Genomic DNA, 25092 nt, shown 5'->3' with positions numbered 1-25092 from the left:
ATGTTGTAGTATTCATGAACCATAAGCTGTAGTGAAGAAACCCAGAACAATCTCTTCACTATGTTCAGGGAGTAGATCATTTGACAGAGTGCTGTTGTTTTGCAAAAAGAAAAAAGGTTCAATAAAGCCCTTCTCATTGATTCCACTGAAAAGATGCCATTTGTCAGAAGACTCGCTCTACTACAAGGCAACATAGATTAGAGGAAATATCGTATTTGGTTTGATGAAGAGGCAGACAAGCAGTCAATGGTGCTACTAGTTGAAATGGGGACATTTTCACAGCTGTTGTATCATCGAAGAGCCACAGATTTGTGCCACAGTATGCCATTGTTATTATCCTCACTAGCAATTTATTTCACATTACCATATGTTTTAGGAAATGTTTTCATCATTCAGTTCCAAGTATTTATTGTCAGCTTTGGGTTTAGTTTTTGAACAGCTTTTGTCTGTGTTTATTTGATTTGATGTACTGTATGAGTAATTTGATTAGATGTCTCTGCTAAAGGCTATCACCCAAGCTAAAGGGAGTCAAGTGGAAGGCTTCCACTTTCCTCCACAGTGGACAGGATGCGTGTGATCACAGTGGACAGGATGCGTGTGATCACAGTGGACAGGATGCGTGTGATCACAGTGGACAGGATGCGTGTGATCACAGTGGACAGGATGCATGTGATCGGGATGAATTTGGGCTCAGATATCAGATATCTCATTGCTTGACTGGCTCTGAGCCTCTGGTTAAGTGGAGTTTATGAGATATTGTCATCTATAGTTCAAAGATATGACTGCAGATTAGATGGGTGTGCTGTTTTTAAGAAGATCCAGGGCCATATGTATGAAGTGTCTCAGAGTAGGACTGCTGATTTGGGATTAGTTTAGCCTTTTAATAAGATTCATGGACAAGGAGGTACCTGATCCTAGATCAGCACTCCTACTCTGAGATACTTAATACAAACGGCCCCTGATTTTTCTCTTAAGTACCCACTTTAACAAGAATTTAAGCTTTCTGCACATATAAGACATGACTATTATCGTATATTGAGCAACAACCGTCCCGGTTTAGGGACACCGATCCAGTAAAGGTTAGCGTGTTAAAGTCGGCGCTCTCCTATTTTCAAACCCTAGCACCTGGATTTGTCATTTGCCTGTCTTATATAAGCTCGCTTGCGCTGAGGTGGAAGGGGTGGCAATATCGGAGGTGTGTTCTTCCTTAAAAACGTTCGCCAAAGTGCCATTTTCAGGCAGCGCTGATGTGGATATTTAAGACCATGGTAGCGAGGTTGGTTATGGAATAGATTTTGACAGGACAAGGGCAGCCTATACAGCCTTGATGCACAGTGCCCATATGCAAAAATATCAGGTTTGGGAGAATCCCCTTTTTATTTATGTAGACTATTGTACATTATTTTAGCCAGCTCCTGTTATTATTTTGGATGTGCGTAAAATGCCCGTCATGGAATAAGAGATGAGATGATCCAGTGACACTCGTATTTAGGAACATTTACATAATTGTTTGCTTTTTTCTCTGTTTAGTTTGATTAAAAAACAAGCCCTTATAGGCTACCCTTACCCTACTATAATGAAAGCTGGTTCAACAGAAATGCGTCTGTTGTGTCTTTCTTATCCTGACCATGCATTAGCCAAGTAGCCTATCCATTACAGGTTTCTAAATGGTCGCTCATGCTTTTGCATTTTTCAGAATTCACGTCAGCCTACCTGCAGTGCATAGGCTACTCCATTCAGCTGGTATCGTGCACCTCCAAACATATACAAATGATTCAGTCCTATAACGCCATATCAACGATATGTGCCTCACACAAACAGCACAGAAGCAGGAGCCTAGTTTTTTTATTTGAGGATAATTGCCATGCGTAAATGGGCCTATACTCCTTGAAGCTATGTACAACAATATTGACTTCAACACTCTAAACATATTGAGCACCGGATGTGTTTTTTTTAACTGCTGCTATTACTCATTACTGTAGCCTATGCTATTTAATAAACTGTATCAATCCACAATGGACTAGGAAGAGAATTGTGCCCCCAGCCGAATTGGAGAAAACAATGAAAAAACCCTCAATAACCTACAGAACTTAAGATAACTGCATGCAGTATTAAGCCATGAAACGTGCTGATTGGACAGTGAGGGCCCTCCTCACATGTATCATTTATGTATTAATCAAAGCCCAGCCCTTTCGCTCCACCAACTGCTATTGCACTCATAATTCCCACAGTGAAAATAGCAAAAATATTTTGGGCACACTCCTGGACCTTTAGCCCTACTGCCAGCGCTATTTTCTGTGAAGTGCACAGCTCAAAATGGAAAGTCTAACGCCATCTTTGCAACACTGTGGATATTTACCCCTTGGTGAACAGAATACACTGGTGGTGTTAGTAGTGACTGACGTTTTTCACCCACCAGGCCCTTTTGTCCACCATCCCCTCTTCATCCCCTATGTGACCTGATCAAAGGTAGTGCACTGTATAGGGAATAGGGTATCATTTGGGATGCATCATGGTTTATTTCTCGCCTCATTTCCCCTTCCCCCAGCCAGACTCCAACCTGGCCCTGCTGAATTATGACCAATTTGTTACCATTAAATGTGAGATGCTTATTTAATCCACTAAATGGATTGAATTGTGGAAATTGAATGTATGTATATTGAAACAATGTTTGCCTCATCAAACTCATTTTGCAAAGATGATAACAATGCAAATATGCACATTTTAAACTAGAGAAATATTTGTGGTCTTGATGTTTGTGCAAAATAAAGTAATGTGTCTGTACAGTGCATTCGGAAAGTATTCAGACCCCATGACATTTTCCACATTTTGTTACGTTACAGCCCTATTCTAAAATGGATTAAATAAAAATATTTCCTCATCAATCTATATACAATTCCCCGTAATGAAAAAGTGAAAACAGTTTTTTAGAAAAGTTGACTAATTTATAAAAAAACAAAAACAGAAATACCTTATTTACATAAGTATTCAGACCCTTTGCTATGAGACTCAAAATTGAGGTCAGGTGCATCCTGTTCCATTGACCATCCTTGAGATGTTTCTACAATATGATTGGAGTCCACCTTTGGTAAATTCAATTGATTGGACATGATTTGGAAAGTCACACACCTGTCTATATAAGGTCCCACAAGAGCAAAAATCAAGCCATGAGGTCGAATGAATTGTCTGTAGAGCTCCGAGACAGGATTGTGTCAAGGCACATATCCGGGGAAGTGTAGCAAAGACGGAAGCCACTCCTTAGTAAAAGGCACATGACAGCCCGCTCTGAGTTTTCCAAAAGGCACCTAAAGGACTCTCAGACCATGAGAAACAAGATTCTCTGGTCTGATGAAACCAAGATTGAACTCTTTGGCCTGAATGTCAAGCGCCACTTCTGGAGGAAACATGGCACCATCCCGATGGTGAAGCATGGTGGTGGCAGCACCAGACTGAGGTGAAGGTTCACCTTCCAACTGGACAACGACCCTAAGCACACAGCCAAGACAACGCAGGAGTGGCTTTGGGACAAGTTTCTGAATGTCCTGGAGGGGCCCAGCCAGAGCCCAGACTTGAACCCGATCGAACATCTCTGGAGAGACCTGAAAATAGCTGTGCAGCGACACACCCATCCAACTTGACAGAGCTTGAGAGGATCTGCAGAAAAGATTTGGAGAAACTCCCCAAATACAGGTATGCCAAGCTTGTAGCATCATACCCAGTAAGACTCAAGGCTGTAATCACTGCCAAAGGTGCTTCAACAAAGTACTGAATAAAGGTTCTGAATACTTATGTAATTGTGATATTTCATTTTTTTTTAATGCATTGGCAAAATTTCTAAAACCTGTTTTTGCTTTGTCATTATGGGTTATTGTGTGTTGATTGATGAGGAAAAAAGACAATTTCATAAATTTTTGAATAAGGCTGTAACCTAACAAATTGTGGAAAAGGTCAAGGGGTCTGAATACTTTTCCGAATGCACTGTATGTCTTTGATGTCATGACTGGTACCAGTTTTGAAGTCACCAATGACATATCAAAACATGTAAATTAACCATTTTTTTTTTCACTGATATTGATTACTTTACGACAACGTACATTTTTCATATCATGAGAAAGTAGTCCAATGTTTTCCTGAAAAAGCTCAATGGATTTATTCTGGTCAGCCTGTTAGCTCAAACAATGCATTTAGCCAAAAGGTGGAGTTTCCACTTTGAGATTAAATGAGGTATGGTACTTGCTCAACCTCTGAAAAGAGGTCCAGGAGGTATCCTTATCTCCCCAGCAGAACTGGCAATCAGGGACTGGCAGAGATTAGTCAACCAATCACTCAGCCACAAAACGTGTGCATCCCAAATGGCACCAGATTCCCATTATAGTGTACTAATTTTGACCAGGGCCCATAAAGTAGTGCACTAAATAGGCAGTATGGTGCCATTTGGGATGTTACCATGGCTTTCCTACTCTCAATGTGCCTGAACTGAATGAGAATCTTTCGGCTTCCCACATTGCAATATTAAGACAACCAGTAGGTATAGATGTCTACAGGTTCAAGAAAACAACTGTTTCAATTATTTGTATTGCTTTGTAAGAAGTGAGGCAGAAAAGGGATAAAACACCCTGTGTACATATTTATCTGTACTTCTACCCTTTGTCAAACTAGCAAAGAAGTAGGTAATTATAGGAAGGTGCTTTCATAGTGTGGGTAGTAGCCTACTGTGCATAACATAAGACAGTGATGCATTCATAAACTATTACAGTCACCAGTACTATAGAGGGTTTTCCCTAAGACAGCAGGTAGCTTAGAGGTTTCCGTTTGGGAAAATCTGTTGATGTTTATTTTACCAGGTAAGTTGACTGAGAACACATTCTCATTTACAGCAATGACCTGGGGAATAGTTACAGGGGAGAGGAGGGGGATGAATGAGCCAATTGTAAGCTGGGGATGATTAGGTGAACGTGGTGGTATGAGGGACAGCTTGGGAATTTAGCCAGGACACCAGGGTTAACACCCCTTCTCTTACAATAAGTGCCATGGGATCTTTAATGACCTCACAGGACACCTGTTTAACATCCCATAGGAAAGACAGCACCCTACACAGGGGAATGTCCCCAATCACTGCTCTGGGGAATTGGGATATTTTTTTTTAAGACCTGAGTGCCTCCTACTGGCCTTCCAACACCACTTCCAGCAGCTTCTGGTCTCCCATCCAGGGACTGACCAGGACCAACCCTGCTTAGCTTCAGAAGCAAGTCAGCAGTGGGATGCCGGGTGGTATGCTGCTGGCATTCCTTTAACTAGGGCACTTAACCCTAGTTTGCTCCAGTGGTGCCGTACTACTCTGGCTGAACCTGTAAAACAACACATTTAACTGAACCTATCCGGTGTATGTGACAATAAAACATAAATATTTTATTTTTAAACAGAAATAGATTTTATAAAATACTTTATTTTTGGACTATTGTCCATTATTCATCCTGGGTCCTATCCTCAGGAGATTCCCTGTAGTCCCACAGTGACGTTTAACACATTACTGGTGCAGCACTGTGTAATGTGCTTGGGTTTTGGCCCCTGAACCCAGAGACACCAATTTCACTGAGATGTATCTGCTGCCTCACCCCCACCGAGCAGCACTGGGAGTCTGGAGATGTGTCCCAAGTGGCACCCTATTCCCTATGTAGTGTACTAGTAGTAAAATATATAGGGTGCCATTTGTAACTTCACCATGCTTAAAGGGATATTAAATGTCAGCTTTTAATTTTTTACTAATCTACCAGTAGGTGCCCCTCTTTGCGAGGCATTGGAAATCCTCCCAGGTCTTTGTGGCTGAATCTGTGTTTGAAATTCACTGCTCGACTGAGGAACCTTACAGATAATTGTATGTGTGGGGTACAGAGATGAGATAGTCATTCGAGAATGTTAAACACTATTATTTCACACCGAGTGCGTTCATGCAACTTATTATGTGAATTGTTATTATGTGAATTGTTAAGGACATTTTTACTCGTTAACTTATTTAGGCTTGCCATAACAAAGGGGTTGAATAAGACATTTCAGCTTTTCATTTTTAATGAATTCTAAACATTTCTAAAAACATAATTCCACTTCGACATTATGGGGTATTGTGTGTAGGCCAGGAACACAAAATCTAAATTTTATCCATTTTAAATTCAGGCTGTAACACAACAAAATGTGGAAAAAGTCAAGGGGTGTGAATACTTTCTGAAAGCACTGTACTTTACTGTGACTTTACACTTTGCAGTTCCCTTGGATATTTGAGTATATAAAATGCAGAAAGAATGAGATGGGAACCAAACGATGTAATTATAAGGCTTTTAAACTGGAGCGGCACGGGAAGCTCTTTCCTGCTCTTTCCTGGCCCGCATTCTTCCAGCTAATGGTGTAATTTACTCTGGAAACGAAAACAAATAACTGTATTTTGTCACGCAGCTGCTTTTTTAAATTTGATTATTATTATATTTTTTAGGGGGTAGATTAGCTTTAATATTGCAGATAGATTGTGGGTTCTAACAATGTAATTTTCTGCATCATTTTCAATCCCCCGTATATTTAAAAATATCTTTATTATTTTCCCCTAACCCTACCACCCCTCCGTAGCTGCTTAGCTAGATTTAATATCTGTCTCTTTCTCTGAACTCCATAAGAATGAACTGACTTGATAGAAGAGAATGCTTACTCATAACAAGCCTCAGTTGATCAGTTTGAAAGCCAAAGATGCTAGATAGAACACTTGTGTATCTGAGGGTTAGTATTGAAGACTTGACAAGCAGGAACATTACAAGCCGACAGTTGCCTAGGTATTTAGTTCATCCCCATTCTGGGTGGATTACATGTGCATTAGCAAGATGTTCATTAGAATGTGCCTTCAGCTTTAATTCAGGTTAATCTGACTATACCCTCACAGGAAACAAGGACTGAACTGTATAAGCTTTCTGTAAGAGTTTAAGCTTAATGCTGTTAAATACAGTCGAGTGAATGCAATGCAAATACAGACATATTTCAAATGAAACATTTCCTTTCTGCGTACTACAATACCTCTAAAGACACTGTATTCTGGGAGGTAAATAACGTCTCTCACCATCTTGAAGTAGAGACATATCAGTTGATAATTGCAGCTTTCCTCCACCTGTCAAATACCACTACCTCAGATATCTCGAGACAGGATCCCCTATTACAGTGAGTCAGTCCCCTAGTTATAGTTAACCATTAGGCTGAGTTGACATACTTTCTCTCTCCCATGCATTGCCTTCTCAACCTAATGAAATTTCACTATTTGCTCTTATTGTAGTGCACTGTTGACACATTTTATCATTTAATATCACACAATCACAGCTACCCCAAACCCAAGCCTATTAGACATGGAGAATCACATGATGTACATGACATGCTAAGGGTCAAATCTGATATCACGTCATCATATTCCAGTGTGACTCTTTTAAAACTCCAGAGGCAAATTGGTTAATTCCGTCATTGTTAATGAAGCATGTTTAATGGAATAATGAAATTAGGCATGGCAAGGAAAGTGAAAAGCACCCGCTTCCCATCCAATGTGTGAGGCCTGACAGCTATGCATAATCTCATTTGCTAAGCATAATTAATAAAAAGTGGTGTGATTTTTCTCTAATGCGTACTGTCTTTCTTCAAGGGCAAGAGCAATGCTGAACAACTTGGATAGTTTCTAGCTGATGGTAGTGACAATAGGCAACGCTATTCCTCTAGATCAGAAGCAGTTCAAATCATTTGAGAACATTCGGATTCATTATTATCATACAGATCAATATATTACATGCACACTGTATATAATACATACATACAATGTATGCACAGTGGACCACGGTAACTGGCTAATGGTCCTCTTCTTTTTTACCGCCTTCTGGTTTTAAGTGCAATGGAAGCATGAAAGTTAATTACTTTGAATTATTGGTCACTAAGGTGACTCGCAATTGCCATCAGCATGTTATTCTTCCTTCTATCTGGTAAAAATAACACATCTGCTCAAAAGAAGTGTGAACTGATTGACAGCTCTTTGTCTATTAGCAGAAAATCATTGATAAAACAAAAGAACAAACTGCCTGGCTGTCCATACAATCTGTAAACAACTAGGAGACAACTAGGTTACATAGAACTAGTCAGATTGGCAGATTTTTTAAAATGGATTCCATTAAAAGGATGCCACCCCTGTGTGGAATATTCTGGTCTTATCTGCCACACCTTTCAATTACTCCAGTTTTCTAAGCATTCCCTCTGTGTTTGTTTTCTCTCCATCCCTTCAGCCAGCAGAAATCTAATCGACTTTCAGCTTTACTCATCAGATTTGCATTGTTACCATGAAAGTGTTTACTTCAGTCCATTTTTGGGCTCGGAATATAGAGAGTTGAATATAAATAATATACAGTACAGGTATTTCATACACTGAATAAAAATATAAACCCAACATGCAACAATTTCAAAGATGTTACAGTTCATGTAAGGAAATCAGTCAATTTAAATAAATTCATGAGGACCTAATCTATGGATTTCATGACTGGGAATGCAGATATAGTGCATTCAGAAAGTATTCAGACCCCTTGACTTTTTCCACATTTTGTTACATTACAGTCTTATTATAAAATTGATTAAATAGCCTTTTTTCCCTCAGCAATCTACACTCAATACCCCATAATGACAAAGCAAAAACAGGTTTTTCAAAATTTTTGCAAATGTATATAAACATAAATTGAAATATCACATTTATATAAGTATTCAGACCCTTTACTCAGTACTTTGTTGAAGCATCTTTGGCAGCAATTACAGCCTCAAGTCTTCTTCGGTATGACGCTACAAGTACAAGCTTGTACTTTGCACCATTCATCTTTCCCTCGATCGTGACTAGTCACCCAGTCCCTCCCGCTGAAAAACGTCCCCACAGCATGATGCTGCCACCACGATGTTCATCGCTAGAATGATTCCAGGTTTCCTCCAGACGTGACGCTTGGCATGGGTTAACACATTGCCACAGGATCCCCAGAGAGAGATGTTTTTAAAAATAGATAGTTAGAGTTAGACAAACTTACATTTCTTGGGAGGGACATATTCAGGATGCTACCCTAAACAACATAACCTTCACTCCAAATCAAAACTCCAAACCTACAACCTGATTTTGGATGGAATTACTTGGAATGCTTCCTACACTCAAGGATTATTATTCCCAAACTATACATCAAATGCTCTGGCAAACAAGCAGAGACCTGAAAACCCCATCCAATCTGGAGTTGAGTGAGTAATGCTTAGTCTGAAGCATTTTTTTACTTTCAAAAGCCAAGAAGAAAAAATACATTACAATTATATATTTGACTTAATAAGGACTGAATGCTCAGGCTACCAAGCTATGCTAGGACAAAGAGATACAACTTCAATTAGCACTGACGTGTGAAACGAGAGGTGTCGAAGCCTTTGAGCCCAACAAATGGCAGGCTACCCCACCCAGATCAAGAGGCCTTGAAGCCCCCTCCTGCTGTTCAAAGACCATCCACTGGCATTTTCCAGAAATAAAGCTTCTCCCAAGTGGGTGTGACACCTACTCCCATTGCCTGCTGCACTGCTGTTTGGATTCCACCTGGAGATCTGTTCACCGTCTGCCCTTGGCAGTCTCCCCCTGTCTGGTTGGCCAGTCTCCCCCTGTCTGGTTGCCTGTCAGTGTTTTGAATACTGATGTTAACCTATCTGGTTATAACCTTTTCTGGCAAGACAGATCTTCCAAAGGTGGGGGAGTGGCAGTCTTTACCAAGGATCACCTCCAGTGCTCAGTTGTCTCCACCAAGTCTGTCCACAAACAATTTGATTTGCTGGTTTTAAGTATTAAACTTTCAAATAGCTCTTTGTTGACTGTTGCTGGGTGTTATCGTCCTCCTCCTGCTAGGTGACCTAAACTGGAACATGCTTAGACCACCAGACCAGGTCCTAAAGCAATGGGACTCCCTAAATCTTTCTCAGATTATTACCAATCCCACAAGGTATGACTCCAAACACACAGAAAAGGCTACTCTTCTTGATGTTATCCTCACAAATAATCCTAATAGCGATCAGTCTGGTGTTTTCTGTAATGACCTTAGTGATCACTGTTTTACAGCCTGTGTTCGAAATGGCTGCTCAGTGAAACGACCTGTCCTGATTTGTCATAGACACTTGCTAAAAAACTTTAATGAGCAAGCCTTCCTTCATGAACTGGCCTCTGTAAAATGGTATAGAATCAGCTTGATCCCCTCTGTCGAAGACGCTTGGACCTTCTTTTTAATATTTTCAGTGGTATTGTTAACAAATGCCCCCATAAAGAAAATGAGAATTAAAAACAGGTTCAGCCCCTGGTTCGACCATGATCTTGCAGAGTTACTCCACCTCAAGAGTTGCATTTGGCGAAATGCTCGGCACACGCATACTCAGGCTACTTGCTCTCGTTCAGGGAAATGAGAAATAAGTGCACTCAGTCTATCCGGAAGGCCAAAGTTAGTTACTTTAAGGAGCAGTTCTCTCTCAGTGGGTCTAACCCCAAGAAGTTCTGGAAAACAGTTAAAGACCTGGAGAATAAACCCTACTCCTCACAGCTGCCCATGTCCCTTAATGTTGATGATGTGCTTGTTACTGACAAGAAGCACATGGCTGAGCTCTGTGGTTCGGTAAGAAGAATGCACCTCTCCCAACAGGTCTGATTACTACCGCTGAGGGTTTAGAGCTTGAGGTAGTTACCTCATACAAGTACTTGGGAGTATGGCTAGACGGTAAACTGTCCTTCTCTCAGCACATATCAAAGCTGCAGGCTAAAGTTAAATCTAGACTTGGTTTCCTCTATCGTAATCACTCCTCTTTCACCCCAGCTGCCAAACTAACCCTGATTCAGATGACCATCCTACCCATGCTAGGTTACGGAGACATAATTTATAGATCGGCAGGTAAAGGTGCTCTCGAGCGGCTAGATGTTCTTTATCATTCGGCCATCAGATTTGCCACCAATGGGAACCTCCCCAGAAAGACACATTACTGCACTCTATACTCTGTAAACTGGTCATCTCTGTTTACCCGTCGCAAGACCCACTGGTTGATGCTTATTTATAAAACCCTCTTAGCCCTCACTCCCCACTATCTGAGATATCTACTGCAGCCCTCATCCTCCACATACAACACCCGTTCTGCCAATCACATTCTGTTAAAGGTCCCCAAAGCACACACATCCCTGGGTCCCTCGTCTTTTCAGTTCGCTGCAGCTTGCGACTGGAACGAGCTGCAACAAACACTCAAACTGGACAGTTTTATCTCAATCTCTTCATTCAAAGACTCAATCATGGACACTCTTACTGCCAGTTGTGGCTGCTTTGCGTGATGTATTGTTGTCTCTACTTTCTAGCCCTTTGTGCTGTTGTCTGTGCCAATAATGTTTGTACCATGTTTTGTGTTGCTACCATGTTATTGTCATGTTGTGTTGCTACCATGCTGTGTTGTCATATGTTGCTGCCTTGCTATGTTGTTGTCTTTGGTCTCTCTTTATGTAGTGTTGTCTGTCTTGTCGTGATGTGTGTTTTGTTTTGTTTTAATATATATATACATGTTTATCTTTTATTTTTTATATTTAAAATGTATTTGTAAAACATTTTGAAAATCCCAATGTAAATAAGAATTTGTTCTTAACTGACTTGCCTAGTTAAGTAAAGGTTAAATAAAAAATAAAAATGAATAAATAAATAAACATGTCTGGGGTTTCGCCTGGGGTTTTGTAATGTTTTGTGTGGATTCCCCAGTAACTGTCTGTCTCCGTTGTTGTGTTTCAGAGAGAACCAGTATGCTGTCATCCTTCATCAGCCCTATGAAGATTAGAGATACTGGGACAACAACATCAAAAGACGATGGAGACACTTCAAGTAATTGATTCATGTATTTCCCTTTCCATGCTATTCACTCACACCACATTTCAATCAGAGTAGCACACCAGCAATTTATCAGTTTATATTTTCAATTTACACCTTTTGCTAAGCTTTCCCATTTCGGTAGTTTGGCCTTTTCTTAAAAATCTCATCAACATAATGTGAAACTTAATAGCGGTTTCCTCAACTATGTTTGTTCTTGTCTTAATTGGGGAACAGATAGCAGCAGCGCTGAGGTGAAGGAGAATCGTCATAGCACAAACCAAGTAGAGTATTCCACCATACGACAACCTGCACATCATCAATCAGCTCTTTACACTGACATCCCCAGAGGTCTCTCCAGGACTACTGCTCTACAGAGGAAGCAGCCATTGGTGGAAGGAAAAGACAGTCTTCTCTATGAACTCCAGTTGATCTGTAAGAGGACGGCCCATTGCTTTACATCAGATAGCACCACGACTCCGTCTGCACTGTCGGTTGAGGGAGGAGCATCACGTGGGAGTGATGCAACCTGTCGGAAGACAATGAGGACTTCCTGGTCTGTCACAAAGAAGAACGCCCTTGTGCAGTTGAACGAGCTGAGACCAGGTCTACAGTATGAGATAGCATCCTGGACAGGGCCAGTTCACGCCCCTGTGTTCGCTGTAGGAGTAGAGGTGAACGGTCTCAGGTTCGAGGGCCGAGGGCCCACCAAGAAGAAGGCTAAGATGAGAGCAGCAGAGATGGCTCTTAGGTCCTTCATCCAGTTCCCCAACGCCCCTCAGGCTCACATCACCATGGGAAACCTCAACTTTATCAACACCACAGCACCAACAGACTTCACCTCAGACCAGGCCGTTCTCGTCCCTGACACGCTCTTCAAGGAGTTTGAGCCAGAAGCAAATGAAGACCAATTCCTTTACCACAGGACAGACGGAAAGGAGTTGCAATTTGAGGAGCCACCAGTGCAGGGAGATACACAACTCCTATACCACAGCCACAGGACAGGGGGAAAGGGACAGGAGTTGCTCTCCAGCATTTGTAACCATGGGAGACTAGTATGCCTGACCCTTGACCTGATGTCCTCAGCCAATCAGAAGAGGCAGAGGATCGGTTCTTCCATTGTTGAGGAGCTGAGGCCTGTGGCTCTGCTCAATGAGTTAAGGCCAGGCCTGAGGTACGTCTGCCTGATGGAGAGAGTGCGGGGCAGGCCGATCAGGAGCTTTGTGATGGCAGTGAGGGTGGATGGGAGGATATTTGAGGGCTGTGGGCGCAGTAAGAGACTGGCTCAAGCCCAGGTAGCAGCCTCAGCCCTACAGGACCTGTTTCACATCAGTCTGGGGCCTGAGACCAGCATCAGTCATACTGCCATCTGGGCCAAGAGCTCTCAGCTACCTCAGGTGGGTACCTTACCTTCACTGACTTACTGTATGAGTTCTGAGTTTAACCATATTCCTAACTCTGTTTTGTCTAGCTACGGGGGAGAATTCTTCAATATCAATTCATTTTGCAATCAGTACCAAGCCTTGCTTGCTGTTCAATGTCTCTCCTAAAACAATGACAATGTTGAGATGCAGGGTTTCAATTTGCTGTAATTTGGATATAACAATCACAGTGCATCAAGTTTTTGATTCCTCCATTTCATTCACATCCTCATTGAAGTGCCCAGGTTGAACAGGGTTATTGAACATGCCCTGTCCATTGCCTCTGTAGCTGCAGCATTGCCATCCATCCCATCTTCTAAATGGTCATACTGAATATATCTAAGAGGTGCTCAGACTGCCACCAAATGGAGTGTATCGTATCAATATGCATTTCATGTCCAGGAGCCTCAGGACTAAACGCTATCCTGGCTTGCATGCCCAACCACAGCAGCTTCACAACCCTGTTATGTCTGTCTGGCCTCAGAAAAGCTGCTCTTCATCTTTTGCCATGCTTTTGAACAGTAGTATTCAGACTTTTTTAGTGTCGGCCCCAAAAAAATTTGGCCGAAGTTCTGAGGGCCAAATATTTTTACCAAGAATTTCTTGTGACCCCACCCCACACCAAACCTTAAAATCGTTAAATTGCAACAAATAACCTTCAATTCATTGCATTCTTATAAAAATGAAAAGAAACCAATACATACATTTACTTAACAAACATTTTTTCTTTTCAAATTAGCTTTTTCAAAAACGTTTGTATAGTCACCTATAGAATAATCTGTACTCTTCTTTTTTTCCTCAAAAAAACATGTTTTTTTAATATCTGCTTGCTCTGCCCTCATATTTAGTCTCACATTGAAGTGTTTTTCCATTTTATTTTCAGGACAACTAGGGCTACAAGTAGAAGGCAATTGGACATTAACAGCCTTATTCACGAGTGGCAATTAAAAAAAGCTCTGCCAAGCAAAAACCTGATAAAAATAATATTTATAAGGAGGCCATAAGTACATAAATTGTTTGCTCAGTGACAGCTATGTGGATTTGGAGTTTGTTACAGCAACTGTGTGAACTTATTACAGTACTATAGACACAAATCCTGGGATTTCCTATGACCTTCTATGTAGAAGAACCCCTAACCTTCTACATTTTACATTTTAGTCATTTAGCAGACATTCTTATCCAGAGCGAATTACAATTAGTGCATTCTTGTTAAGATAGGTGAGACAACAACATATCTTAATCGTATCAAGTACATTTTCCCTCAACAAAGTATTTATTAGCTAAATCAGTGCTTGTCGGGGGCGCCGGGAAAGTTATTTTAAGAAACTCTTCAAAGAGTACCTTCTAAGGACTCTTGTGTGGCTTGTGATAGTGCAAAACAGGTTACACGTGTCTCCGTGAGAGATGGATCACAATAGTTTGTAGCTCAAACCGTTCAGACTTTCCATACATTTTTGTAAGAAGAACCGTTTTCGGGATCCGCCATTGTCTCATAAACACCACTCTGGCTCAGCCCCTGTTAATCACACAGACGAATGGTTGGTATCAGCGTATGCAGAATAAATAGGCGAATCCAATGCAACAACCCATGAGTAAAACACACTATGTTTCAAAGGGGTTAGAAGTCCAGAATTCGCTGGTGTCACTGTGAGACTGTAGGATGAACATTATCATCACAGCCTATTGGTGATCAAGGAGGAGCCCCAGACTGAAGGAGATTGAAATTAAGAGGAGGTGTGAAGAGCATATTAATAACTATTTAATACGCTCATTACGCATCATTGCGCATGACCTTGTCCCATCGCCATTTAGACAATATCATTTCCCCTTTCTAGTCATCTCTCCAAGCTTGATATCAGGGCACGGGTGGGATGATAACTCCAATGATCATGTATCGTATATTTTATGTAAATTAAGTGGATTGGATGAGTTAGCCTTTTTTTATTAACTACTAAATATTGTCAATATAGTCTCATCATTCCCAGATATACTCTCAATATAATGCTAATCTAATACTGTATGTCTCAGGGAGAGTTGACAGAGAAGAAACCTCTGTCAGAGTCATTGAAAGCACTGCCACAGTGTGCGTCCCAAATGACACACTATTTCCTATATAATGCACTACTTTTGACCAAAGCCCATATGGGATGCAGGCTTGCGGCACGTCCACCACACCTGATGATGCATGGCAACTATTATCTGGTTGTTTTGGTGACTGTGATATTGACTTAGCAACTAGCGGGCAAACTTTTGTTTGCTCTACTGTCTGTTTATGTAGATGTGAATACAGCTGTTATCTTGACCATTGCCTGTTTGATTTGGAAGTAATCCGTTAACGTATGTGATTGCAGTGCTTTGCTGAGTCAATCTTCCATTTGGTGAGAGAGAAACACAGTCAGCTAGCTGACTGTTACTGCCCTACCTCCCACAGCCGTCACAAAGTACTGGCAGGCATCGTAATGACCAGAGGTAGGCTATGGACTCCGTCCAAACGGAACCCTATTCCCTGTACGTATATTAGTACTTTTAACCAGCTCGGGTCAAGTATTGCATTATGTAGGGAACAGGGTGTCGTTTGGAAGGCAACCATAATTACACTTTTCACTGACATTGAAATATTTTACAAGTCAAAATGAAAGAGAAATGGTGGATCTCTCTTTAATACAACTGTAGATACCAGCATCAAAATGTATGATACGTCGTAAATTATTCAAATGCCTTTGAATATAGGCCAGAAAATGTAATTAGATGAAGTTGTTTGTAAGGACATTTCCTGTTTGAGGCCAAATTACTGTAACTGATATCCCAAAAGACAAGCGTTGGCATGCACCCTATTCTATTCCCTATGCAGTGCACTACTTTTGGCCAGGACCCATGGGCTCCAAAGTAGTAAAAAAAAAGGCATTATATAGGGAATAGGGTATCATTTGGGACACGGCCAACACTCAAATCTGTTGTATAAGTGTACTGTGCAGTTTTGTTTGAGGTTGGTTAGTAAGAAACATTGTGTATTGTTCCCTGCCCAGGTTTTGACGTTAGACGAGGCCAGGTGGTGTCTCTGGGGACAGGGACCAAGTGTTTCAGTGGAGTGTGTGTCAGTGACCAGGGACGGACGGTTAATGACTGCCATGCTGAGGTCATCACCAGGAGGGCTTTCCTCCGCTTTCTCTACACCCAACTGGAGCTCTTCCTCTGGTAATATACTGTATATTATAAACTGGGTGGTTTGTGCCCTGAATGCTGATTGGATAACAGCCATGGCATATCAGACCATATACCACAGGTATGACAAAACATTTCTATTTACTGCTCTAATTACATTGGTAACCAGTTTATAATAGCAATAAGGCGCCTCAGGGTTTTGTGATATATGGCCAATATACCACGGCTAAGGGCTGTGTCCAGGCACTCTGTGTTGCGTCATATGTAAGAACAGCCCTTAGCCGTTGTATATTGGCCATATACCACACTCCTCGGCCCTTATTGCTTAATTATATACTATATACTGTACTGTAATATACTGTATTTATACTGTCATATACTGTATCTTTACACAAGGGAATGCATCCCAAATGCTACCATATTTCCTATATAGTGCACTACTTTTGAACAGGGTTCTGTGCTCTGGTAAAAATGTGTGCACTATAAAGGGAATAGGGTGTCATTTGGGACATAGCCAAGGCCTCAACCGTGAGGACGAAGTTGAAGAATCTTTGCTTGTATACTTTTACATTGAAGTTGCAAGTGTAACATTTTATATCAGCTGTTACCTATCTGCACTGATATTTTGGTTCCATTTTAAAAAGAGACACTTGTAAATGTTATTTTATGCCCATGTCCCATCACTCAAGAATCAATTTTGATTCTTGATTAACACATTGTACTAAAAGCCTTGAATAACTAAACGTGTTCCCATCAACGTCAAGTGCACAAGGATGATTGAAGTATAGAAATGTTTAACATAAAACACCCTTTTCATCTCAAAATACACTACATGACCAAAAGCATGTGGACACCTGCTCGTCGAACATCTCATTCCAAAATCATGGGCATTAATGTGGAGTTGGTCCCCCTTTGCTGCTATAACAGCCTCCACTCTTCTGGTAAGGCTTTCCACTAGATGTTAGAACATTGCTGCAGGGACTTGCTTCCATTCAGCCACAGGCGCATTAGTGAGGTCGGACACTGATGTTGGACAATTAGGCCTGGTTCGCAGTCGGCGTTCCAATTCATCCCAAAAGTGTTCGATGGGGTTGAGGTCAGGTCTCTGTGCAGGACAGTCAAGTTCTTCAACACCGATATTGACAAACCATTTCTGTATTAACCTTGCTTGGGCACAGGGACATAGTCATGCTGAAACAGGAAAGGCCTTCCCCAAACTGTTGCCACAAAGTTGGAAGCACAGAATGGTGTAGAATGTCATTGTATGCTGTAGTGTTAAGATTCCCTTCACTGGAACGAAGGGGCCTAGCCCAAACCATAAAAAACAACCCCAGACCATTATTCCTCCTCCACCAAACTTTACAGTTGGCACTATGAATCGAGGCAGGTAGCGTTCTCCTGGCATTCACCAAACCCAGATTTGTCCGTCGGAATGCCAGATGGTGAAGCGTGATTCATCACTCCAGAGAACACATTTCCACAAACCCATTTCATGAAGCTCTCGACTAACAGTTCTATTGCTGACGTTACTTCCAGAGGTAGTTTGGAACTTGGTAGTGAGTGTTGCAACCGAGGACAGATGATTTTTACAGCACTTCAGCACTCGGCGGTCCTGTTCTGTGAGCTTGTGTCTCCTTCCACTTCGCGGCTGAGCCGTTGTTGCTCCTAGACGTTTCCACTTCACAATAACAGCTCTTACAGTTGACTGGAGCAGTTCTAGCAGGGTGGAAATTTGACGAACTGACTTGTTGGAAAGGTGACATCCTATGACTGTGCCACATTGAAAGTCACTGAGCTCTTCAGTAAGGCCATTCTACTGCCAATGTTTCTCTATGGAGATTGCATGGGTGTTTTTGATTTTATACACCTGTCAGCAACGGTAGTGTCTGAAATAGCCGAATCCACTAATTTGAAGGGGTGTCCACATACTTTTGTGTATATAGTGTAGATGTATCTGGGTGATTAGGCTGCACGTGACAATTTATTTGAAAGTTCATACTCAGAATGATCAGAACAACATGATTTCCTTGTTTAGTAACCGGCCAGACAGTTTGGAGCAGTCCATCTTTGTGCGAGACAAAGAGTCTGGGTACAGACTGAGAGATGGTATTCTGTTCCATATGTATGTGAGCTCATCGCCCTGTGGGGACGCACGCCTCAATTGCCCCTACGAGGTAACAGCTACACGTAAGAAATGTCAACATTTTTATTTCAATTTATATCATTCATACTCGCAGTCGACAAGACTGAATTAAGCAGAATCTACAGTTACATTAAAACAATAGTTTAAAACGCTCTACTTTAAAATGATCTGCCTGTACTGTGGTTCGTAGAGCAGGTTTGCATTTGTTGGTGCTGCATCAGTTGTCTACTCCCTCAGACCACAGCTGGCACAGATTTGTAAGGAAGTTACGCTGCCATCTGAGGATGAAGATGGAAGGCGGTGAGGGTACACTTCCTGTCAGCGTACGGAGAGCCAATCAGAAATGGGAAAGGGGGTTGCCGAGGGAACCTCCCGTCACCATGTCCTGCACAGATAAAATGGCCAGGTGAGCACCAGCTAGACAGTGACGACTTTCAGTGAGTCACAAACGTATAACATACTGAACAAAGGGGGCTTGTCTCTCTCCCTTTGTTCCAATGGTAATGTTCCAGGCTTGTGTCTCAAATGGCACCCTTTTCCCTATATAGTGCACTACTTTTGACCAGGACCCAGTGGCTCTGGGGAACAGGGTGCCATTTGGGACGCAACTCCTAGTCCTGCTTGATCTCTAGCCTTATTGCTTGTATCTCCAGGTGGAATGTTCTAGGTCTCCAGGGCTCTCTCCTGTCTCACCTGGTGGAGCCAGTGTACCTCCACAGCCTCACTGTGGGCAGCCTGTGCCACACGGGTCACCTGGGAAGGACCATGGCACGACGCATGGGGCACATCGGCCCCATGTCCTCCTCCTATAGACACAACAGGCTACTCCTCGGCTGTAAGTCACCCAGATCTAAGAGAGGATAACATGATATGGTTACTTCAGATACAGTATTTAAGTTCACATTACTTGTCCAGGAGTCATTTGGCAGTGACCCAGGGTTAGAGACCTGACAAAGAGAAATGTTAGGAGGAGGAAAGGTCATGAGGTTATTCTGTTACCTTGCCTGGTGGAGAGGTTCAGTGAGGACCACCTGAGCGTGACTCTGTTCTAGAACTAACACCTTGTTCCTCCAGATGGTCCTCATGGTCCTGTCTCTTCCACTATGCCTCTGTGCTGGCTCATGATGTGGTATCTGAAGAGTGCATGTTAAGTATGTACCTGTACCCCTCTGCTCTCCTTCCTGACCCCAGTCTGGTCTCTGTGTGGTCTCCAGGCCTCAGCAGCAGTGAGGGTCGGCAGCCAGGGAAGTCCCCCAGGTTCAGTGTGAACTGGAGTGCTGGAGACGGGGAGCTGGAGGTGCTGGATACCTCTACAGGCAGGAGGAAAGACTCAGGGACACCATCCAGACTCTGCAAGAGATCCCTCTTCACTCGTTGGGAGAGACTACACCACCAGGTTAGTCATGAACAGGGAAGCTATTCAGTATGCTTTACCCAGAACCAGTGGAGGCTGGTGAGAGGAGTACGGCTCATAGTAATAGCTGGAATGGCAAAAATAGAAGGGTATCAAACAGGATGCCGTTCCAGACATTACTGTGAGACTGTCCTCTGAGCCACCAGCCACCACTGCCTGCAACCCACACTGGCAACCCTGAGTCCACACTTTGATACTTATGTTTTACAATGCCATCCATTGATACTTCCATTATGCTGTAAGCAGAAGCTCTAATGTATGTATTGGAACTAAGGCATGTGGTCTTTTGTATTACTGCAGTGAGGAAAGAGGTATTAACAAACTATTTGCCTACTGCTGATAGTGGAAAAGGCTATACTTACAATGGAGATGCCATCCATCTTTGTTCAATTGCACTCTGCTGGCTCACCAAGCATTTCTGTCTCCATTTAACACTCCTCATTATGAATATGTTTTTAAAGTACAGTTTCATTTCCACTGTGAAATTAAATATGTATGCCGGTGCGTTCCATTGTTCCAAATGTCAGTGGTTCCATTTTGATGACAGTAGAGAGTCATAATTATTTAGAAAAGCATTTGAATAGCTTCCCACAGAAAAGGCTTCCTGCACTCAGTATCACATGCAAGAATAAACAGTCATCTACTAATACATCCTGGCTGTACTCCATTAAATATGTGTGAGACAGACAGAGGCAGAGAGACAGAGAGAGAGAGGCAGAGAGACAGAGAGAGAGAGGCAGAGAGAGAGAGAGGCAGAGAGACAGAGAGAGAGAGGCAGAGAGACAGAGAGAGAGAGGCGGAGAGACAGAGAGAGAGAGAAACAGGGACAGAGAGAGAGAGAGAAAGACAGAGAGAGAGGCAGAGAGAGGCAGAGAGAGAGAGACAGAGAGAGAGAGACAGATACAGAGACAGAGACGGAGAGAGAGACAGAGACAGAGAGCGACAGAGACGGAGAGAGAGAGGGACGGAGAGAGACAGAGAGAGACAGAGAGAGACAGAGAGAGACAGAGACAGAGAGACAGAGAGAGACGGAGAGACAGAGAGAGACAGAGAGAGACAGAGAGAGACGGAGAGACAGGGACAGAGCGAGACAGAGAGACGGAGAGACAGGGACAGAGCGAGACAGAGAGACAGGGACAGAGAGAGAGAGAGACAGAGACAGAGAGACAGAGACAGAGAGAGAGATAGAGAGAGATAGAGAGAGAGAGAAAATAAAGCAAAGCCCGTGGAATGTTAATTTGTTTGGTGAAATGTAAATGGGGGAAGATAGCCCAGCTGTTGAAGTTTGCAGTTTGGGTTGGCTCATTAGTTTTTATTCTGTCTGGGTGGTGTTTTATTAACCCAAGCCTTTCCTATTGTTGCTGTCTCTCTCCTCAGCTGAGCAGGCCAGGACAAGTGTTGGGTGACGAGAAGGCCATAAAGACGTACTGTGGAGCTAAGATGACAGCGGGGGCCTACCAGAGAGCCAAGCAGAAGTTTGTCCTCTCACTGCAGGAGGCAGGCCTGGGCATCTGGAACAGGAAACCACCAGAACAGGAGCACTTCCAGAGCAGCGTGTAAGGGGTTCTTATAGAAGAAGCAATTCCCTCTCACACACACTCACATGCACTCTTCCTATCGTGGTCACTAAGACCATAGAGGTCCTATAACAAAATGTTACCATGATAGGAACAGCACATGTACAGGTAACCCACCAAAATAATGGAAACATTTGAGTAAATGAAGGATACAAAGTATATTGAAAGCCGAGTTAATTAAGCAGTTCATATTCTATAATGCTTAGGGTCATGTATAGAAATGCTGGAGGAGGAAAGCAGGGATTATCAACAAGATTCAGCCGTGGGCAGAACAGGGGGGCGGAACATAATTACAGATCATTCCTAGGCAAATTGACCACAAGAAGCCCAAACAGATATATTTGACTAAAACATAATAATTTCAAGCGTTGCTTACATTTTTATACGATCATGTGTCTCTCTATTATGCGTGGGAATATTTAGGAACAGATTTCCCAAATTAGAATCACTTTGAATTGATTTCCCGGTGCTTTTACAGTTTTTTATGTCCAACAATGAAAAATCCTGGAGGTCTTCTCAGGTCCAAAAATGTGGACCCGGACACGAACGGACAGATCATAAAAATAAAAACATTTTAAAGGGGACCCGAACCTGACAACAATCAGACCCGAGCGGACCCGACAACACCCAGACCTAGACCTGTACCCTAACAGTTCAGGTCCATTCGGGTCAACGTGGGTCTATCAGCTGTAGTACCTAGACCCAAACCCGATGACAATCAAACAGGACCCAAGGGAAAAGTTCGAATTTTGGTCGGGTATCGGGTATTTGTTTTCGGGTGCACCCATGAAGACCTGTACTATAACCCTATAGGACGACAATGCACAGGGCACGAGTGGTCACTGAATTGTTTGATGAGCATGAAAACGATGTAAACCACATGCCATGGCCATCTGTCACCAGATCTCAACCCAATTGAACACTTATGTGAGATTCTGGAGCGGCACCTGAGACAGCGTTTTCCACCAGCAAATTATGCCATTTCTTGTGTTGGTGTTTCCTTTATTTTGGCAGTGTGAAGTGAGTGTGTGAGGTAATTTGGCTAGCTAAATTTCCCTGGATTGCTTCTGTGCACTATTTGCTAATTTATAATGAATTTGTAGTCCTGCTTCCATTCCTCCTCCTCTGTGCAATCATATAACAATAGTAGCCCAAAGATGATCCCATTTCTCCTTTAGTAATCCGTCACCCACACCTGTTGAGTTACTCACTTGAGCTCCCCTTATTTTTGGTGTCTCCTTGCAATGCAAACGATACATCCTTTCAACCATTCTGTCATGTATTGTCTTGTTCATTTTTTACATTGAATGTTATTAAATAATTTTGAGAGAAAATTGTCATTGTAGTACTGGGGAGCCAGTAGACTATAGTATGTGACTGGCTATAGTATGTGAAACTGGCCATGAGAAACATGAAAGAGCAGTGACATCTAGTGGCTCAAAGAGTACATTTCAAGTTCTGGGAGTATAATACAGTATTAATGTATTTTTTTTATGTGTATGGACGGTGGACAGTAATTTTCTCTACATTACAATTGCACATATAAACATGTCATATAGCTAATTTAAATTAATTCATGTATTTCCTCTTTCCGCAAGCAACTTTATTGCTAGATATATATTTCTACACAAAAGACATAACTGCACAACACCATCTCACAGACTGAAACGACTGAATGCAAATAGTAATGTAAAAGTATTTTGTATCAATATCATTGAATGTCAAATGTAAAATAGTCATAACTATTTTTATTAAAAGGCAGTAAATTAGCATTTTTAGAATCCTCCACTTGGTCTTTGCCAGTTTTCCAAATCAAATTGTATTTTTCACATGCGCAGAATACAACGGCTGTAGACTTAACCGTGCAATGCTTGCTTACGAGCCCTTCCCAATGACGCAGAGATAAACAATAATAACAATAAAAATAGTAACAAGAGGCATAAAATACACAAGAATGGAGCTATATACAGGGAGTACCAGATCAATGTGGAGCTATATACAGGGAGTACCAGTACCAGATCAATGTGGAGCTATATACAGGGAGTACCAGTACCAGATCAATGTGGAGCTATATACAGGGAGTACCAGTACCAGATCAATGTGGAGCTATATACAGGGAGTACCAGTACCAGATCAATGTGGAGCTATATTTAGGGAGTACCAGATCAATGTGGAGCTATATTTAGGGAGTACCAGATCAATGTGGAGCTATATTTAGGGAGTACCAGATCAATGTGGAGCTATATTTAGGGAGTACCAGATCAATGTGGAGCTATATACAGGGAGTACCAGTACCAGATCAATGTGGAGCTATATACAGGGAGTACCAGTACCAGATCAATGTGGAGCTATATACAGGGAGTACCAGTACCAGATCAATGTGGAGCTATATTTAGGGAGTACCAGTACCAGATCAATGTGGAGCTATATTTAGGGAGTACCAGTACCAGATCAATGTGGAGCTATATACAGGGAGTACCAGTACCAGATCAATGTGGAGCTATATACAGGGAGTACCAGTACCAGATCAATGTGGAACTATATACAGGGAGTACCAGTACCAGATCAATGTGGAGCTATATACAGGGAGTACCATATCAATGCGGAGCTATATACAGGGAGTACCATATCAATGCAGAGCTATATACAGGGAGTACCATATCAATGCAGAGCTATATACAGGGAGTACCATATCAATGCAGAGCTATATACAGGGAGTACCATATCAATGCAGAGCTATATACAGGGAGTACCAGATCAATGCGGAGCTATATACAGGGAGTACCAGATCAATGTGGAGCTATATACAGGGAGTACCAGATCAATGTGGAGCTATATACAGGGAGTACCAGATCAATGTGGAGCTATATACAGGGAGTACCAGATCAATGTGGAGCTATATACAGGGAGTACCAGATCAAATGTGAGGCTATATACAGGGAGTACCAGATCAATGTGAGGCTATATACAGGGAGTACCAGATCAATGTGAGGCTATATACAGGGAGTACCAGATCAATGTGAGGCTATATACAGGGAGTACCAGATCAATGTGAGGCTATATACAGGGAGTACCAGATCACTGTGAGGCTATATACAGGGAGTACCAGATCACTGTGGAGCTATATACAGGGAGTACCAGTACCAGACCAATGTGGAGCTACATACAGGGAGTACCAGATCACTGTGGAGCTATATACAGGAAGTACCAGATCACTGTGGAGCTATATACAGGGAGTACCAGTACCAGACCAATGTGGAGCTATATACAGGGAGTACCAGATCAATGTGCAGGGGTATAAGATATTTGAGGTAGATATGTACGTGAAGGCAGGGTAAAGTGATTGGCCACGGTGTTCTGGCAACTGTGTGGTAACAGACTGAACAATTAATTAAATACTATCCTCATACTACTGAAGCGATGTAATGGTAATTTAGCAACTGACAAAGCAAGGCTGAACTACGACACAAAGAGCATACAATCT

General features: G+C 42.2%; 1 protein-coding gene across 1 annotated transcript in view; it reads left to right on the top strand.

The window, feature by feature from the left end:
• The window catches only part of LOC139550844 (double-stranded RNA-specific editase B2-like), a 30984-nt gene extending 8653 nt beyond the window's left edge, over positions 1-22331 (top strand). The window contains exons 2-10 of the mRNA XM_071362046.1: positions 11817-11906; positions 12129-13288; positions 15664-15781; positions 16339-16507; positions 18510-18661; positions 18855-19023; positions 19271-19452; positions 19832-20013; positions 21409-22331. Of these exons, the coding sequence (XP_071218147.1) occupies positions 11817-11906; positions 12129-13288; positions 15664-15781; positions 16339-16507; positions 18510-18661; positions 18855-19023; positions 19271-19452; positions 19832-20013; positions 21409-21591 (2405 nt within the window). The 3' untranslated portion in view covers positions 21592-22331. The remainder of the gene's footprint in view (positions 1-11816; positions 11907-12128; positions 13289-15663; positions 15782-16338; positions 16508-18509; positions 18662-18854; positions 19024-19270; positions 19453-19831; positions 20014-21408) is intronic.
• The last annotated feature ends 2761 nt before the right edge of the window (positions 22332-25092 follow it).

The sequence above is a fragment of the Salvelinus alpinus genome, chromosome 23, assembly GCF_045679555.1.
Source record: "Salvelinus alpinus chromosome 23, SLU_Salpinus.1, whole genome shotgun sequence".
NCBI classification, from domain to species: Eukaryota; Metazoa; Chordata; class Actinopteri; order Salmoniformes; family Salmonidae; genus Salvelinus; species Salvelinus alpinus.
Note: the sequence above shows the minus strand (reverse complement) of the source record. Positions and strands in the feature narration are given on the sequence as shown.